The sequence below is a fragment of the Oreochromis aureus genome, linkage group 4 (genome assembly GCF_013358895.1).
Source record: "Oreochromis aureus strain Israel breed Guangdong linkage group 4, ZZ_aureus, whole genome shotgun sequence".
Classification (NCBI taxonomy): domain Eukaryota; kingdom Metazoa; phylum Chordata; class Actinopteri; order Cichliformes; family Cichlidae; genus Oreochromis; species Oreochromis aureus.
Genome location: NC_052945.1, coordinates 20,085,203 through 20,099,614, shown reverse-complemented (window position 1 = coordinate 20,099,614; position 14,412 = coordinate 20,085,203). Strand labels below are relative to the sequence as shown.

The window sequence follows — 14,412 nt, the reverse complement described above, 5'->3', positions numbered from 1 at the left end:
GTAATATAACCACATGAGTCAGAAATGTGTGTTTGCATAAGAGGCCTAAGTATAGGCATGTGCGGCGTTGTAGAAACGTGTTATGAAAGTAGGCTTGCGTGGGGATTGAAGAGGAGTGACCCTGTTTCACAGCATCTTTTGGGATAGATCTGCTGATGTAATACGGTTATTTTGGCTGTTAAGAATGTGCTACGGGCACAACGCATCCAATTCATTGTGAAATACAGAGCACCGCTGCGAGTCACAGACATCATTTTTAAAGTAGTCCCCCCTCCACCCTTTTTTTTTTGTCAGTAGTTTCCTGTTTCTGCCAGATTGGTTTTCCCAGAAACCAATCTGGCAGATGAGATTCAAGCAAGGAGGGATCATTTAAGTCACAGGGAAAAAAAAAAAGCCCTGAGTGATTCAGTCTAAATTGCTTTAAACCTAATAATATCCAACTCACAAAGCAAATGCTTAAATCTTAAATTGTTTCAACAAGGTATTGAACAGCCTAATTGAGGTGATATATCAAATGTAATTGCACCGCTCTCACTGCTCAAGGCTTTGATAGTAAAATTATGTGTTACTTGGCTAATGAGGGTTTGGAGTTATATTATTGAGGAGCTTTTTTTTGTTGTTGTTTGGTTTTTTCCTTCCCAAAAAAGAACAAGTGTTTAGCCCTAAAGGCCAACAAAATCTCATTTATTTGTACATAATATCTGACAGTGTATGAGAGATTTATTTATTTCTTATTTCAGTTCAGGAATGTCAGAAAGATGGCGTATGGAGTGTGAAATGTACTGTCTTGGGGGTGAATATGCACATGAATGACATGAGTGTGTGTTTGCGTGTGAGCACAGAGTATGAGAAAACTGCAAAAGCATACCAGCGTGTGCACATGGGCACTTTTATAACCCTTTCGATGGTGTATGCATTTCCCTGCGTGTTTCTTTGTCCTCGCATGTCCGCATGTGCACATGTTTGCGCCTGCGTGCATTCTGGTCTGCCGCCCCCCCGCGTCCCCTGCGTATGTGTCCGTGTATGTGTGCGTGCGTGTTGTGTGTGTGCGCGTGCGTGTGTGCGTATGTGTTCCAGGAGAGCCAGTGGTTGGACAGTGTATCTCTCCTGATCAAGGATACCTTAGAGGGGGAGATGCTGATGATCGACAACCTCTCCGGTTCTGTCTTCCACCACTACTCCTCTCCTCAGCTCATCTGCAAAGACTGCAAGGGCCACCCGCAAGAGGTACCACCCTAAACACACATGAATACAAGCATGTCCACAGCACACACACGGGACCCAGGGGAGGGTGAAATAATCTCTGATGTGGTTACATTTGCAAGCAGAATTTAACATATGTATTAATTTTTCAGTCAAATATTTATTTGGCGTAACGTGTTTCGGAATTCAGTCAACACAATTGTTTGTGATAGGCTCAGGCTTACAGGACAAACATCCGAGGATCTCTCCTATTAATCACTCTGAATAATTCACTAGTATTGAAAAAAGTTCCACATCACATTAAGGCTGTAAATAAGCTACCCCTGCGTTGCCAATTTAGCAAGGTTTGGACACTTTAATGACCCCATTAGCAATGCTATTTCACAGTGAACCCAACAACAAATCTACTGACTTTCTGGGAAAACATTTTACTTTCCCTTCAAGAGAGTCGCGGGTGAATCTCCTCGTTCACGGTTTCTGCAGTTCTCTGGGTCAGCAGCTGCATTCTGTGAGAAAGCACAGAGTGAAATATAAATCAACAGGGAAATATCCAGAGTTATATGAAGCCTTCTACTTTGTTTTAGCAAAACCAGGCTAACCAAGTCTTCTTTCGTTATTGTGTTCAGCAGACCAGCTCTGACAGTGTAAAAATGCAATCGAAGGAATGAGAGATAATGCTGTTAAAGGTGCAGTTTCTTGATTTCACATTTTAAAATGCTGATTTCCACAGAGTGGAACAAACTTGTACGCTGGGCATGCCAGATTATAGCTATTCTCATTCCTGTTAGAGAAAAGCCCGTCCACAAATAAAACACTTTTACACCAGCACTCTGAAGGGAAAACCAAACATCATCCTGAGACATGTAATCCTAGCTTCCAGATGCTTTATAAAAATGCCTCCAGGTGTTGGAAGGGAGAAACAAAAATTGGCACCCGAGCGCCAAATAAATGTAGAGGTAGAAATTTAATTCCTGAAAACATCTACTTTTCTTTGTAGCTGTGCAAATGTGTATAAATATAAAGCTAACAGCATTTGCTAACCTTCAGTTTGTGGTTTCACTGACTGGTGCACGTGTGGGATTGTGTATTCTAGTAAATCTAATTTTAGGCTGGATCAAAAACAAAAAGTTGGTAAATCATACAATTACTTTGTAAAACACAGGATTCCCTGAATACTCACACATTCACATGCACACACAACACTGGCGTCTTGGCTAAGCTGCAGGGATGTAGGGAGGTTGCACGTACTTTCGTGGATACACACAGGGGTCCATTAATCACACCAAGCAGTCTGAATGGAAAGTGCTGTCTGAATCCAAGCTTCATAAAGTGTGTCAACTGCTCTATGTGCTGTTATGTTACAGTATAACAGAAAGTTAAAGCCTCTAAAAAAGCCCAGGAGTATAAGATTAAAGCGACTTTCCATATGTGCAGTAATGTGACTCAATGAGGCCCACTGAATGCATGGCACGCAGGCAGCCATTCTTGTTGATGTATGCATGCAGGCACGCACCAACAGCCTGTTTTACCTGTTCTTATATTTTAGGGGCGTTTTGTAAACAGGAGATCCTGCATAAACCACACACCCCCACAACATACTGTCCTGTGTCGGTGTTGTCTATCACAATGACAAAGTGCAGCAGGTCATCTCGGAAGAAGCAATAACTGGGCTCTACACCTCCTCATCTGTCAGCCCTGCTTTCTGCCTGTCTGCAGATGCTGTCAAACCATCAATCTTTCCTCGCTCCATTATACGCTTCCCCTTTTTCCTTCGGTACCTGCTCTCCTCTGGCAATCCCTTTGTCTAGCTCAGATTTACTCTCTCTGATCCGGTGCTGATCTCCTTTAATTTGCCACATTCTTTAAACATCAGACTTGCAAATTGGGTGTTTCCGTGTGCGCGCGTGTGCGTGACAGAGAGAGAGAGCTAGTATGGGTGAGTACACAGATGAGTCTTTTGCTGCTGAGAGTTCTGTGCAGATTTACTGTGTTTGAGCAGACAGTAAGACACAGCGGGACACCTGGGTGCAGTGTGTGTGACATTGGAAATATTCATCAAGGAACTAATAAACACGAGGGACGATCCACAGCATGAGAGTGACTGCAGTTTTGGTTTGCAGGGAACAGTTCAGTGGAGCAGAGGAGGCCTTCGCTATTAATTTGGCTGCAAGTACAAGAGGCCACTGCTGAAGACTATATGAAAGCTCCTCAACATAATTTTCACTGAATTTACTTTTGCAACTAATCAAACCACTGGAAAATGTTGCTCTAACAGGCAATTTAAAGTTGAAACTAAACTACTGTTAATGGTAATATTAAATGCATCTCATTTAAATAAGCAAAACACTCTGTTTATAAAGTGAAAGGATAATAGCGATACTGATTTTAAGATATCAGCTGTTCCTATGGTCAAAAATGACCGTTAAGGAACAATGGTGTACAGTTTTGTGGAAAACTTTTCATAAACATTTCAAGGTGCAATTAAAAGATTTTGTGACCTTACCCATCAAAAGCAGAAACCTTATGGGCTTCTGAAAGACTCGGTGGACCTCTGGTACACTTATTTTCTTTTTTACAGTACCGTATACGTACTGTGACCACTTGTGCTTGCATATCTGCATCATCACATCTGAGGAGGTAGAGAAATAATTTCGGCGAGCCGATTGATCCACAGTGCTTAAATTGACCCAGAGTGGCATCTGGGTGTGTGCCTGAGGTGAAACAGTATTATTTTACTATTTACTATTTTACTATGAGTGCATTTATTGCCAAATGCAGTTGTCTAATTGGTCAGATCAGTTTATTAAAATGCAAAAATCTAACTTGCTCCAACAAAATCAGCTAATTCATCCTGCATGATTACCCAGAACTAAAGAGGACTGAGGAGGATTAAATGCAAGAGAGCAGAACTTCCAAGGAGCAGTTCAAAATAGCAGAAGATCCGTTAGTTGTCCAGAGGTGCACACGGAGACCATGTTGAGATTTTGCTTATCAGGGGCAGTCACTAAAACTTCTGATCCCACCTTATATACGCATAGATTCTTATTCATTATGCAGTACCATGTATAATACCACAAACTCATTTTTCAGTATGAGACAGTCCTTCAGTAATTAGTTATAAGACTATATATGTAGGAAGTATAATTTAGGAAGAAGAGGAGTTTGGCACCTGATGCCATGGCTGCCATAGAGCTCTGATCTCAGCATCATGGGCATAGTCTGTTGAAACAGGTGACAGTGGTGACAAAAGGAGAATTAATGGAAAAGCCTTTCTTTCTGCTTGCTGCGGTTTGCGTGAAGTTAAGTGATCACTGTATCATGATGATAAAGTTCATAGACTCTGGTAAATGATCATTTGTTGTCATAGTTCAGCAAGATAAAAGAGCACGAGCACCTGCTGGTGCACTTATGATATGATATTCTGACTGTTAAGACTCATGCAGATATTAATTGTGCTTATTTCCTCTGCAGTCAGCAATCGTCTCTCATGGCAGTGCTGAATAGAACAATACCCTCCTTCACTGCTCTAAGGCTGCAGTGGACACTTCCAATTGGTCCTTGCCCGAGTCCCCTATCTCTTTAGTGAAGCCTTCGACATTTCTGCAGTTACCTTGGAAGGAGCGGTGTAGCAACTCTTCCTGTACCTATTGTGCTTTTTCGTTATCTCTGGAGGCCCAGCCAAGAATACAGCAAAAGAAAAGCTCCTGTTTCCTTTACCTGTCGATAAATAAACCAGTTGACTCACAGGGACCTTTTTTCCGAAGCTATTTACAGCCCACCTCTAAGGCGCACAGAAAGTCACAGATGTGGTGCTCTCACATAAGTGAGGAGTAATATATGGAGGCAAAACAGAAAGTGTTCTTTCAAATTAATGAGTTGCTGTGCTTCTGTCTTGATTCCTCGCCTTTGCCTCATCCCATCTCTTTATCTCTCTCTCTCACTTTCTTGCTCACTCTCTCCTCAGGGGCATGGGCAATGGTAATATACTGCCTCATATTAGCCATGAATCTTTCGTTCCTCTATGAAACTCTCACTTCATTGGATTTCACTTGGCCCTTTTTAAGCACCCCTTTTAATTCTCCCTGCTCTGGCTATTTATTGTTCTGTTTCCTTAAAGAAACGCTGCCCGAGCACTGCATCTCCACAGCACTGAGGTTCCACTCCAGCTCACGGTTTGCACTGTGCTCTGAAACCGGTGCACAAAAAGAAACGTACTACAAGAGCAGAGAAAAGTGCCAGCAGGGAGGCTCGAAGCTCACGTGAGGCTGATAATTTAAAAGCAATTCAGCAGCTATATGGGCCGCGTTACCCGCAGCTCTGATGAAATGAACCTAGCTGGAGCCAGTGTTGGAGCAGAGAAAAGAGAAAGTAACACTGTTGTCACATCTGAGTGACAACAGTGTGCTTGGTAATGTTTTCTTTTTTGTTAACATCACCACGCTTGATAGGAAAAATAAACATCTTCACTCTCTTTTGCATATACATGAAGATGGCGCAGACACGTACACGAAAACGTTGCATGGATACCCGCCTCATCCAGCTTCCCATCCAGCCTCTTTATTTGCGTATATATTCATGCCACTGAAAAACAATTGTTCACTTGATGATGATAAAGTAATGTCACTGCTCTCTTGAAATCTCTCATCCTGCCTCTCTTTACAGACAGGCGCCACGGCATTTTGGCAACTTTGAATTGTCAGCATCTGGTGAACCAGCTTGGTGGAGGTTTTATCGAACCCGTCTGTGTAGCTCATGTTGGCCTTTTAACAACAAATAAAACAAAAAATCATGCAAGATATAAATAATATAGATAGATATCAAAATAAACTAAACCTTTAAAAGTTTCATTTCTATATCCGCCAAAATGTAAGCCACTGAAGTCGTGGCTGGTTGCTATGAACCTTGCGCTAAACACGTAAAATTTTACTGTGCACTGATGAGACCATGTTTTATGAAGTAGAAAGTCTGAAACAGTTGCTGGTCCTATTCCCTATGCCTTTAAAAGCATGGATATATGAAGTACATTCTTTCCAGCAGATCAGAATGGCAGAGATTGAACAGGCTTCCCTGAAGTCAGAGCAACTCTCGGACAAGTCCTCATCCCCTGCCCTGCCGGATGACCTCAGCCTAGATGAGCATACTGCCTACCAGCTGCTGGCGCAAGAGGGCGAGGTGGGTATAAGCAGAGTGAACAGAAAAGACAGCATTAAGATTTTCACTCTAAATGGGGATTTTACAGCTTTACAGTGTGTCCACAAGAAGGCTCATTTTCAGCTAGGCCAATCTAAAAGTCAGCGTATGAACGTTTAGGGTTTTTTTAATGATAGGTAGCTCTAGTAATCCTGTCATTTTAGGGGCACTAAGGTTTTGTACACTAGCTCTGATTTACAACATTGAGCCATCTTTACACAGCTCTGAGTTACAAAGGTGCACAGAGTAAGCGCCTGCTTAAATGTCACTAGGAGGATATTAGTACTATTATCATTTTGCCGTGCTGCACACTTGGTTGTCATCTCTAGACAGAATTTTAAGCCAGTTTCAGGTGAGTAAGACGAATAGAAAGAGAGGATGGTTACTGTACAGACTGCACCACAAATTCAACAAGATGCAACACTTAGGACAGGAAAACTGTGTCAGGCTAGTTGTAGAGGCTAAGCCTATGCTTGAAGCCACTGAGGTGGTCGTTAACGGGGGGTGATGCGATGTCACTGGTATGTATGAATTAATTAAACAGTCCAATAACTCCAGCAGTACTTATCTTGTTCTTTATTCCAATATCATCTTGACATAACAGCGCAGCGGTCACAAACTGTTTGCCTTCGTACAATTAATGACACACCTGACGCCGATTACGTGCGTTTACCTTAAATACCTTTACATGAACAAACCATACCAAACAGAAAAAGGTGACCTCTAGTGGCCACATACGGTATTAACCCAAAAATGGCTCCTACACTAGTATTGACCAATCAGACTTTGGCTGACAAAGCAGGCTGACAAAAGATGATTGACAAGTTAGCTTTTTATTATGTGTTTTTATATTTATCTCCACTGATAGTTGGGTGGTAAGCAATCACCAACACATGGAGCAGGACGTCATGGACCTGGTATTTGTTATACGCAAGCATCAGAAGCCCCAAAATCAACAGTCATTGTCCCCAGAGGCTAGGTCATTGGATAAGAGCCCATACGTTCCACCAATTGCTCTATATTTGATGCAAATACCGCAGTTTACCAGCACTTTGTTCCAACCCCGCAGCAGATTTCTTTATTATTACTTCCAGGAAGCACAAAACAAATGACCCTCATAAAATCATTTTCATGGCTGCGCTTTAGGCTCTCTTGCGATTTGCAGATATAAACCTTTAGATTCCAAAGATGCCTTTATCACTTTCTTTTCATGTATCAGGGTAACTATCTTGTCTTTGGAGATTCGACAGTGTCTATCCTCTACAGTCCTTCTCGTGAATAAATCTTTCCACCAAACTCTCCTCAATCACAATTTGTGGTGGCTCTCTATGCCTGCCTTTCTTGAACCCACCCACCGCTTGCTTTAGACTTTATCTTTTATGCTTCTCCTTTCACAGTGCTCCCCCTCTGGTAATTGCACACCTGCTCTGTACCTCCCTCTAGCCTCACTATCTCCATCCCTTATCATCCGTCCATCCTAGATATCCTCCTCTGTAATGGGGTAATGCTCCTTGGTTCTGGAGAGCTAGATAAGTCTGCCATCACCAAGCATGGCTGTGAACCAGTGCTCATTAGAGGAGAGGGAAGGAGATGAGAAAAGAAAGTGGAAGAGGGAAAGAGAGAAGGTGACAAAGGACGTAAGGTTAGGGTTTTAATTTGCCCAGCGCTGTTTGATTAAAAGAAATCTGGTGTCAAATAAATAAATAAATCCGTTTTACACAGTCACACTGAGGGAAGTCGCCTCTCTGCCGGAGCACCCAAAGCAAGCCCTTACAATATAAAGCACACCATTTTTACTTAAAAGCTTGTTTAACATTAGGGTTAGGGCTAGTAGTAATTATGGTGGTGGTATCTGAAGAGATGTGTGTGCAGGGGTAGAAGCGATTGCTTGATAAGGCTATTTGAGATTTGTATCACCTGAAATGGGGCTGTTCAGGGGCTCGGGTTGAATGACTCAGAGGTACAGTACACTAATGAAAGCACAAAAGCATTCCTGCACGCCCACTCTCACACGTGTACCAGCTTATTTTTGAACTCTCACCTTCATCCGCCTCCTGCTTCTTACTTCAAGCCATCGCGGCCTTTTTGCGGACGCTCGGGATTTTCAAACCTAAACATTTAAGGTCACGAAATATAGGATTAACATAACAATTAAGAGCTCATGCTCACACTTTGAATTGCACTGCAATGAAAAGCCAAAGAGAATGATGTGACTCAGAGGCCATGTTTAATATCTCCCCAGCACCTTAGGGGCTGGGGTTTTTTTTTTCATTTCCAGTCATGCTTGGCCTCAACCAGGAACCATCAATTTAAAATACATCACATGAATTCTGGATTAATTATTGCCTTGGAGATGAAATGAGAGTTTAAAGCAAATTTTATGCTAACTTAATGATCATCTAATCATCTTAATCATATAAGCTTTTCCAAAACAGGTCACAGTAGTTTGCGTCACAAAATGAGCCCATATGTCTAATTTATATATGTAGGAAAATGCATCCACTGTTCTGGATATTTGTAAATCTTCTGTCTTATAGGTAAAGTGCAGCAGTGACTCACCCAGCTCTGAGGAGGTCGAAGGAGGAGGTCACCAGATTCAGACGGTGGTGCAGAGCCAGCCATGCAGAGCCCTCAGCACGGGCATTGAGATGGAGATCGTACTGCAGGAGATGGAAATGCAAACACACGAACCGCGTGTGTGTTCACCTCAGTGCAGCCCAGGTGAGTAAATCCACAGCACACCAAACACATAAGCACAATAGTGTGAATTGCTTGTTGCTCTGTGTGTGTATATTATGTAAATGAAATGCTGTAATCTTTGGTTAAACAACACTTAGGCAATCAAAGAACAAAGCAATAAATTTAATTAAGTAATTATATAGATAAACAAGAGAAGTCCACGTACAGTAAGTCTCAAAATGTGCCTATAAGAGGTGACGAGGGGGGAGTCTAAAGAAGAAACTGACCTCTGTAGTAGGATTAGCTCTATATATGCACATGTACAGTTAGTTTTTACATCAGACGGCATCATATTGGGTGTATTCAGGCCCAGACTACAGATTAATACGTCACCATCTTCTATATATAAAATCTGTCTTTTTAATACATCCTTAACCCTAAAATAAAATCTGGTTGGAAGAACTAGTAATGTCCTCTGCTGGTCTCTTAAGCAGCCATCCCAGTACCTCCCCGCAGTAGAAGCCTACGTTTGTCAAGAGGCCTTAGGCTGGCCTCCCGAGCCTCCAGAGCCTCGTGGGCTTCGTTCCGCTCCCCTGGAGCCCATAGAAAGAAGCTCTGCACACAGGTAAGAGGGGACGAGGGACCAAATAGATAGATTACGGTAAGTTAGATGATGTTTGACGTAGAAACATAAAAAGACAGTTGCGAGGTTCTGTTGAAATGTATTTCAGTAATTGCTAACTAACAAATGATGATCAAGTAAATATGATAAAGGCAGCCTTGTAATCAGTATTGTTACAAGTCTTAATGAAAAAGAGAGTTGGATTGATGAGCTCATTATCTCTCTCCACTCTGTCTCTTATCTCCTTCAGTACCCCTCCCACAGTGATTCGTCCCTCGCTACAGGCAGCTCTGAAGGCAGCCTTCAGACCACCTTGGAAGAAGGACTGAGCTTCAGTGTGTCCCCACCTCAGAACTTAGACTTTCCACTGTCATCAGCTCCATTGCCGCTTATGTGTCCTCTCCCTCTGCCTGAGGACACCACCTCCATATCTTCCCCAGTCCAGACCCTGAGACCAAGACCGAGCCCATCGTCGGGTTTAACCCTTCTGGCCACCAGGGGTCACCAGCGGAGCCAGAGCAGCGGGCGTGGCAGCACCAGCCCTGGGTACACCCGCGATGACTCGATCGACCCTTCAGATGAGGACCTGGGCATAGGGATTGGATCGTCTATTGGCGGTTGTGGCTCCAGCCAAGCAGGCAACAGTGAACACTTGTCAGAGGCACTTAGCAGCTTGTCGCTGACATCACTGCTATCACCCAGCTCCCTGGTGTACCCAGGAGGAGCAGTAAAGAAGTGCAACAGCACAGGCAGCCTGGACCAAGGGGGGATGCTGCTGTCTTCCCGGAGCAGGGAGGGTCGTAGGGAGATTATGGGTCTGGAGCTTATGGACCCCCAAGGCTTCTTGGCCAACCCCTGGACGGGGGTTGATACAAGAAGAGGAGAAGGAAGAGGGGAAATAGGAGATGGAGATCAAGGACTAAAGGGGAAGAGCTCAAGCCAAACAACAGTAGGGCCTTGTCGAAAAAACAGATGAAACCCGATGTTTCTTTTTTGTTTGTCTCTCCATTCCTTGGATCTGAACCCATTGCTATCCCTCTCGCTCTCTCTGCCTCATCAGTGAGAGAAAGGTCTGATGACACACGATTTCAAAACCAAACCCTCATCTTGCCCCCTTAACCCATTTCTATACATTCGTGACAAGCCCATGTCCTATTTTGTGCTGTCTATGGGAGTGGTTTTGGTTATGGTCTGTTGGTGTGGAAGTGGCCTTTTCAAGGTCCAAGAGCTTCTACCAACTTGGAGGCTGTACCAGTATGGGAGGCCATGGAAGCTTCTGATCACACAGCAAACCCAGAAGGAGATACAAAAGGGTTTGAACTCAAAGATACAACAAAGAGTCTTGATGTTGCTCGACTGTAATTTCCTTTCTCCACGATGGCTCGGGTTCACTGAGATTAAAAATGCAAAAACAGAAGTAACCAAACAAGAAATAGCGATCCATGCCAACAGAGGGTGTTTTGATTCGCCTATGTCTCCTAGGCAGTGTGGCAAGTACGCGGGCAGAGGCTTTGTGATGGCGGAATATATGAAGGCGGAAGGAAGACTGGGGCAAGGAGAAGGCAGGTCATTTGTTTGGCTGGAAAAGCAGAAAGCGGATCTAATGTCCATCTGTCCTGGCAGACGGAAACAACAGGTCTTACTCACTCTGGCACAGGAGCTTCTGCTGAGATCAGAGTAAAATATGAAGGGTGGAGGAAAGTTCAGGAATGTGTGCTCACGTTTGTGTGTGTGTGAGTGTGTGTGAGGGAGCACCGCCTCAGGTATCTAAGGCAATGAATTAAATCATTCTCACCGCTGCACCGCACCTCTGTGTTTTTGAAACCAGGGGGAGAGGTATCAACTGAGGAAAAGTTTCGCACGTCTGTCAGCTTGGTCTTCAGTGGCACCGGGAAATGGAAATAAATTAACAGACTGTGGAGGTATAACTGTGCATGGAGTGATTCGTGAAATTGGTTATTTTCCTTTCTCTTGCCAGCATCTCTCACTCGTGAACATGAAGAAATATAGTATAAAACGGAGAGCTAGGTTGGATGGAGCTTCACAGACGCGGCCAGGAGAAACAGCGTCGTGTGAGCGGGCCAGCTACGCCCGCACTGGAAAATGTGGTTTGCAGCTCCCTCGCTCAAGTGAGACTTCAAGCACACACCTTTTTTGACCCCACTTCCTCTCACTATCTTTAAGGATTTAAAGCGAATGGACAAAAAAAAAAAACCCACACACACAAAAGTGTTGCAAGGGTCCTTGACTGCATGATGGGATTGCATTTAACCAAGATTTTTAACTATATACAGAAGTGTATTGAGATGTCAATGTTGGGTGATAACCATGTGATTTCTATTCCACTATTTTTGTAGAAAAGAGAATAGGCACGTGCAAGTGTTGCCGTTAATTTGTCCCGATTTAATTTAACCCATGCAGTGTCTTTGACTTTGTTGTCTAGGACTTTTTTTGGTCTGCCAGTGGCTTCCAAGTTTTCTAACATTTTTCTAAGGTGTGGACAGTGTATAAAACAACGAAGCAAAAAATTTCAAACAAACTCTGTGCGCTGAAGTGATTGTTCCCTCCAGCACATTTCTCTTTGGGAACGCTGGTTCCTCGCGATTTGATTTTTCTAGATGTTGGAGTCTCAGAGGACAACCAGAGGTGGGAACAGCCATACTCACTCACCACATGGGGACTGTCTAGCTCACGGACATTCCCTGCACAAAAGGGAACTTTGTTTGCTTTTAGTCTCCTATGCTAAAAAAACAAAAAAAACACACACAAACAGCATACACCATCTCTATGAAAGCTTTAATTTGAGCGTTACACCATAACATATCGATTACGGGCACATTAGTGTTCCTTAAGCATGATTCTGGGATTGCAATACAGTATGCTTATTCTTGAAACGACACCGTGATGCACTCACCCCCCCATCTTTTCACACATACAGTATGTTGTAGCAACCTTTTCACGCACGGTGGTTTGACGCGAAAAGCTGAAACTGTAACAGCGGAACGAGACTTGCCGTCTTTTTGGCTTCCACCACTCGATTAACTGCTCGATCCAAAAAGGAGACGCTCATCTTTAAGCCTGATTTCTAAGAGGTAGACTGTTTTATCCCTGGCGTTTCGATCATTACCTTTTTATTTTTCCATTTCTCAAGAGGAATGAGGTGATGTGAGAAAATCTGAGGGTTTGACCTTTTTTATCATGCAAAATCACTTTGATGACTATGTTTTAGCACATGGTGTTGGGTATTAACGAGTGAGGCATTTGCGTGTGCGCGTGTGTCTGTGTGAGGGACTGTGTGTGCATGTGCGTTTGTGACTTCAGGTAAAGTGTTTGCCTTTTTCCTGAAATGTCCTGTTTGTCAGTGAGGATACCTGGCGGGGTTAAAGGTCGAAGAGGGAAAAAACACAAAGCAACCAAGGGCTGTTTTAGCATCAAAGATATATCCTCTTATCTTTCTGAGACAAATCCTTGTGTCAGTGAATATGGCATCAAAGGTTAAAGCCTGACTACACAGCAATAAATGTTCTATGTGTATGCCCTGAGTAAATGATGTCAATGTGATTTTTATCTCCTCGGATTACAACAGTGCTCATTTTTGTCTGTTTTTGCTTCTGCACGTCTAAACTTCCAACTGGTCGGATAGCACCTCTGCCCTCTCCAAAACCAGTTGCTAGAGAGATGGGCTCCAATTGGATAACAAGAGTAAATGAGGTTAACGAACTCAGGTCGGGGGGTAAAAACCACTAGTTTAAATTTTAAAGATAGCTGTAAAGCTGTGCTCAGACAGAAAGCGAAGCAAATTCTCGCCTTGCTTTATTCGCACAAGTTTGACGGCTTGAGTGTTTTGTGCACTGTGCGCTCACACACTACAGGCGTCGGACGTTAGATACAACAAGCAGAACAGTGCGCCAAATTTGTGCGTCAGCAGAGTGTGCCTTCATGCACTGTGTGTGTGCTACAGCTCTCACTTAGACTGATGTTCAAGACCCCCCCTTGTCTCCTTTTATATTTATGAGTACAAAGGTTCAGCAAAAGCACACATCTTTCCTAACGTGTATTTTGCTCCAGTCCACGCTGCCTTGATCAAGCCCGCGTCCACCTGTACACTCTCTATTGTATGCAGTCATGTCCGTCTCTTAAAAATTTGCTTCACCTTCAGTCTGAACACACCTTAAGAGTGTACACTTCACGTTTGTACATATCTTTGTATTTTGATCTGCATGTGTGCATTGCTGCCAGTGACCATGAATATATCGTTAGTATGCATTTCATAAAACTGTACAAAGGTGAAGGGAATGCCCCGGATGTTTATGACTGCTGCTATGAGACCACTGGAGAATCAGTCACAAAAAAAAATGTTTCTCCTCCAACACAAACTATAAAATGATAAAATATTACATTTTATGTAAAAAAATCACACACATCCAGTCTTCATTTTTATGCCTGTGTTTTGTTTTGTTTTTTCCACATTTAAATTATTAAGCTTGTGGTATGACAGCCAGGAGGAAAGAGGTTGGATTGTGTCAGGCAGGGAAGACAAAGCCAACGAGACTGCACCAAAAGCTGTCCGCACCCGACATGGACAGCTGGACAGAGTAAAGCTAACAGACAGCGCGAGAGACCGAGGTAGTGAGATGGTGCAGGAGTAGGAGACTTCTCCAGACAGCTTGTCATCGGCAGTCTTGCCCAGCGGAGCCGTCAGCGCGAGAGAGCACATT

At 43.3% G+C, this 14,412-nt stretch overlaps 1 protein-coding gene across 1 annotated transcript in view; it reads left to right on the top strand.

Annotated features, from left to right (window-relative positions):
* The window catches only part of LOC116329202 (voltage-dependent T-type calcium channel subunit alpha-1I-like), a 91,390-nt gene extending 77,345 nt beyond the window's left edge, over window positions 1-14,045 (top strand). Inside the window, exons 31-35 of the mRNA XM_039611124.1 lie at window positions 1,078-1,227; window positions 6,238-6,375; window positions 8,931-9,114; window positions 9,564-9,697; window positions 9,945-14,045. Coding sequence (XP_039467058.1) covers window positions 1,078-1,227; window positions 6,238-6,375; window positions 8,931-9,114; window positions 9,564-9,697; window positions 9,945-10,670 — 1,332 coding nt within the window. The 3' untranslated portion in view covers window positions 10,671-14,045. The remainder of the gene's footprint in view (window positions 1-1,077; window positions 1,228-6,237; window positions 6,376-8,930; window positions 9,115-9,563; window positions 9,698-9,944) is intronic.
* Window positions 14,046-14,412: the final 367 nt, after the last annotated feature.